Raw genomic sequence first — 4,737 nt, 5'->3', positions numbered from 1 at the left:
CACAAACATGGCCGTCTGTAGGTGACACAAACATGGCCATCACTAGGTGATTCAAATATGGCCGTCTGTAGGAGAAACAAACATGGCCGGAAATTGATGACACAATCATGGCCGTCTGTAGCTGATAAAATCATGGCCAGCTGCTGGTGACACAGGCATTGTTGTCAGTAGGTGAGGGAAACAGTTTGTATGTGACGCAAAGATGTCAATCTGTAGCTGACAAAAACCTGGCTGTCTGTAGGTGACATAAACATGGCCGTCTGTAGGTGACACAAATATGGTCGTCTGTAGGTGACACAAACTTGGCCGTCTGTAGGAGGCATAAACATGGCCATCAGTATGTGACACAAATATATGACCGTCTGTAGGTGACACAAACATGGCCGTCTGTAGGAGACATAAACATGGCCATCAGTATGTGACACAAATATATGACCGTCTGTAGGTGGCACAAATCTGGCCGTCTGTAGGTAACACAAACATGGCCGTTTGTAGATGACACAAACATGGCCGTCTGTAGGTCATACAACCAAGACCTCTGCACGTGTCTTACACATAGCGGTCTGCAGGTCACAGAAACATGGCTGTTTGTAGCTTACACAAATATAACCATCTGTAAGTGACACAAATTTGGCTTTCTGTAGGTGACAGAAACACGGTCGCCTGCAGGTCACAGAGAAACGGTCGTCTGCAGGTGACACAAAGATGCCGGCTGTTGTTAACACAAACCTGGCCGTCTATAGGTGATACAAACTTGGCCGCCAGCTGTTGCCTTTTGCCCTGTGGTGGATGACGCCACAATCATGTCAGTGATTGGTGCTTTTTGAACACGGATTCCGGCTCCAGCCCCACGCCCAATGTGTGCCGCGTGTGACTCCTGACCCGAGGCTGCAAAACCACTTTGGGACGTTCCAAGTTTGTGACAGGCAGTAAATAAATTGATATTTCCAACTTTTTTTTACAATAAAACATTTACTTTCCTAGCTATCAATAGTTCAGAAGAAAATGACCAATTTCATGTCAAATCAAATCAAATCAATAATCTTTATTCTTAATTCTTCAAAACTCACAAAGTAACTTGGACAAAAAGAACAAAGTAATACCACATTACTGTTAGAATACAGCAGGGCCAGGCACTAGTTATCCACTCAGTGACTGCCCGGAGTACAGAGTGAGATCAGAGGCTGAAAATTACTTACCAGAAGTGTGGAATATGAACAGCAAAAAAAAATTCAGTACACATTAAATAACAACATGTAAAATAAATTGAAGGTTGTTCTCATTGGTTGGCTAAAATTTGCTGTTACAGATCCCCCAACAGATACAACAAAAACAACTTTCTGTCAATACATTGCAAATCGATGTAGGAGCAGGAAGTTCTGTGACAGTTCAGGGACGGGAATCTACTTCTTACACTTATTGCTGCCAACAAACTGCAGCTGTCAATCTTCGGCACTAAGCTCTGGGATCCACCCCTATACATTACTGGCTCTCTACCGCACCTTTGTTCTGTAACCTCCTGTGAAGCACCTTGGGATCTTTTACTCCGTTAAAGACGCTGTATAAATGTAAGATGTTTTTGCTGAGAGGCTGAGATGAGGTGGACCCAATGGAAGGAATCTCGTGAGGAGCACAATAAGCAGCACAGACTAGTTGGGCCGAATATCCGGTTTCAGTGCTGCTTAATCTTTTAATATAAGCACCAGAACTACCGCTCAGCTCTGCCTGCCTTCCTATTGACGTTGCTCTTACTCTGGAAGCTGCAAGTGAAATGATGCACTAAATATGCAAAAAGCTAGTGGTCCTGTCCCGAAAGACAAGGTGAGAACTCTCAGTCAGAAATGTTGCTGCGTTCTAAAAAAAAGTGCTTGCCCCGCCGATGGTTCTATTTTCAGATCACCAGCGATTCCTGATGTAATACAGTTGATGGCATTCTGGGGTAAGTATTAGATTTATGGGCTGGAAACACTGGGACCCGAATCTGGGCTGCGCTCAGTTGTTCTGCTTCTTAATTAATTGAATAATTGAGGCAACCGGATATTTCCCCGCACTCTTCAACTGCTCTCTGAACTTGGACTGGGTCACCCCATAAATAAATGTGTTTGTGCAGCAACTTAAATTCTGCAGCATATATCCGACTTCATTAAAGATAGATATAGAATCATTGTGATAATTGGAATCTACACCTCTAATGTAATAGTATATGAAATATATTACATATACCGACCACAGAAGTATGAAGCTGCCAGATATGGTGAAGAGTAAAATCACAGACTTCCTTCTGCTCTCCATCTCTGGGTCACTGCGATTCTCTCCCTTGCTCTCACCCCTCAGTACCTTACGGACTCGACTGGCCACTAAAATGTGTCTGACTGTCAGAGCGTTGAGCAACAAAATGAAAGCGAATGGGAGCAATGGAGTTAAAATTGTGTCAAGCCAGTCATATTCGACCCAACCGGGCTCAGAATAATAGCCAGGTTTTACGTAACAGTACCATGGCACATTGTCGATTATCTCTCCTGGTTTAAATATAAAGTAGAAGGGAACGTTTTTTAAACAGAGCAGAATGCAGGTTGTTGCCAGAACCACAGTCGCAGTTTTCTCAGTGCAATATTTTGTTTTCAGATTCTGGCAACAAATGGCCACAAATCGATCGAAGGTGAAGGTGACGGTGAACCAGACAGAACAGTCTGTGGCTGCACCGACCAGGACAGTGCGAACACTACACACAGGAGTGATGTCCAGGAAACACATTGGGAAATAATACCAATTGATCTGGTTCAGTATGACCTCAGTGATGATGACCAGTAGATCTGCCGCTGCCATCGCCACCAGATAGCGTGTGGTGCAGGTGGAGAGCCCACACTTTCCCCGGGACAGGATCACAATCGCCACTAAATTAACTGAAAAAAAGAGCAGGGAAAAGAGAATGCAAACTACTGATCAAACATTCTCCGTATCTGGGCCCAGAGAATATGGGCCGTATTTTATAACCAAGAACGGGTTGTTTTTTAGTCGGGTCAGAGATTATCAGGTTTAAATCTCCATCCGACCACAGCCCGCCTCCAGACCACCTGCTTCCGAGTTTAACAGATAAATCGGACCACCATCCTGGCTCGTGATTGGACTGCCCCCGGATTTGCAGAACCCTTCCCGTGTTCGGGGATCAGATCACACCCTGGTATTGGACAGCCATCACCCCCCGGGGCCGGGGGATCGTAAAAAAACCCAGGTTCGGCCACCCAGCATCTCAGGGCCATGGACTTGGTCCTGCGATCTTCTCCAGATTCCTCCCCCCCCGACTGAAACCAAAGCTGGCCAATCCCGCTGACTTCATGCAGGGAAGCTGTCAACGACAAAACTATAACCTGCCTACCGAACCCGCCTGGTCGATATCAAAAGCACAATATTAAGAATGCTGTAACTCTGATAAATACAGATAATGATGTGGACACACATCAAGTCAGGCATCATCTGTGGAGAGAGAAACAGTGTTAACATTTAAGTTCGACTATCTTTCATCAGAACTGAAGCATATTAGATATTAACAGTTTTAAAGCAATGATAGAGCCAGAGAAAAGTAGGGGAGGGGAGGAAAGAACAATTGAGAGGTCTATGCTCGGGTGGAGGGCAGAAGTGATCCAGGAATAAAATGGATAATTGGTCAAGGGAGATAGGACAATTAAAGAAATAAAAGATTGGACCAGATCAGGAATAAATGGCTGTAGCAGAATAACAGAGGGGGAGGCAAGGACGGAAAATCTGTAAAAGAGGAGAAGGTTCCAGTGGCCAGGGAATCTGGCAGAGAATGGTGGGTGGACCTCAGATATACGCACCAGCCTTCATCCTGCCCAAGACTGGTGTGCCCGCACTCTTCCAGCCACCACATCAAGCTCACGGCTAGCTGGTCAGAGACAAGGGCTACCTGCTCTCCATCTGGTTCATGACTCCCCTCTGCAGACCCAACGCCCCTGCCCAGCAGTCATATAATGAGCGCCATGCTGCCACCAGGAACATTATCGAGCCGACCATCTGCATGCTGATGCAACAGTTCCACTGCCTTGACCGATCGGGAGGAGCCCTCCAGTATTTGCTGGAGCGGGTGTCACATTTCCTGATGTTTGCTGCATGCGCCACAACTTGGGAGCCCAGCCCTTGCCACCTGGGATTACGGAAGCACCTCAGGAGGAGGAAGAGGGTGAGGAGGATGTGGAGGAGGAGTTCGAGGAGGAAGAGGAGGATGAGGACCACGAGGAGGTAGACGAGGAGGAGGAGCAACAGGAGAGAGGGAGGAGACATCCACTCTATCAGCCTTCCAGAAGGGCGGTCCGTGACCAACTCAAATAACTGACATACGAATGAAGTATACCACAGATCTCCATTGCTCACCACATTACCATCTTTACTTCAGGCCATATCACAGCGCAAAGAAGAAGTGAGAGACACCACTCAAGGATCAAAAGTTAATGAATAAATTTATGAATAATCAGTGAACACATGCTTAATAAAAATGAATTAACTATTCACGCCTGTGCAGTCGCTGGGTGCTTCTCGTTACTGTGTTTTTGCCCACGCCAGTGCTCCTACGATGTTTTGACCTAGTGGCTGCAGCAGGACAGGTGGAAGGCTGCTGAGTTTCCCTGCGGGATACTTAAGATGGTCTTGAAGAGCGACTCAACCAGCTCTGGGCCTGGAAGGGCCAGCTAGAGACTGCACCACCTCAGCACGGGCGGCAGT

General features: G+C 46.5%; 1 protein-coding gene across 1 annotated transcript; it reads right to left on the bottom strand.

Annotated features, from left to right (window-relative positions):
• Window positions 1-1,025: 1,025 nt before the first annotated feature.
• LOC147087784 (putative G protein-coupled receptor 139) lies at window positions 1,026-2,841 on the bottom strand. The gene has a single exon (XM_085977835.1). The coding sequence runs from the start codon at window positions 2,824-2,826 to the stop codon at window positions 1,993-1,995; it is 834 nt and encodes a 277-aa protein (XP_085833961.1). The 5' UTR covers window positions 2,827-2,841; the 3' UTR covers window positions 1,026-1,992.
• Window positions 2,842-4,737: the final 1,896 nt, after the last annotated feature.

This window comes from Somniosus microcephalus, unplaced genomic scaffold, assembly GCF_052327205.1.
Source record: "Somniosus microcephalus isolate GS21.2 unplaced genomic scaffold, FLI_Smic_1.0 unresolved_chr5, whole genome shotgun sequence".
NCBI classification, from domain to species: domain Eukaryota; kingdom Metazoa; phylum Chordata; class Chondrichthyes; order Squaliformes; family Somniosidae; genus Somniosus; species Somniosus microcephalus.
Note: the sequence above shows the minus strand (reverse complement) of the source record. Positions and strands in the feature narration are given on the sequence as shown.

Bases quoted from the DNA above. Each gene is read 5' to 3' on its own strand.
- LOC147087784 (XM_085977835.1), bottom strand. From the start codon at position 2,826: ATGGCAGCGGCAGATCTACTGGTCATCATCACTGAGGTCATACTGAAC.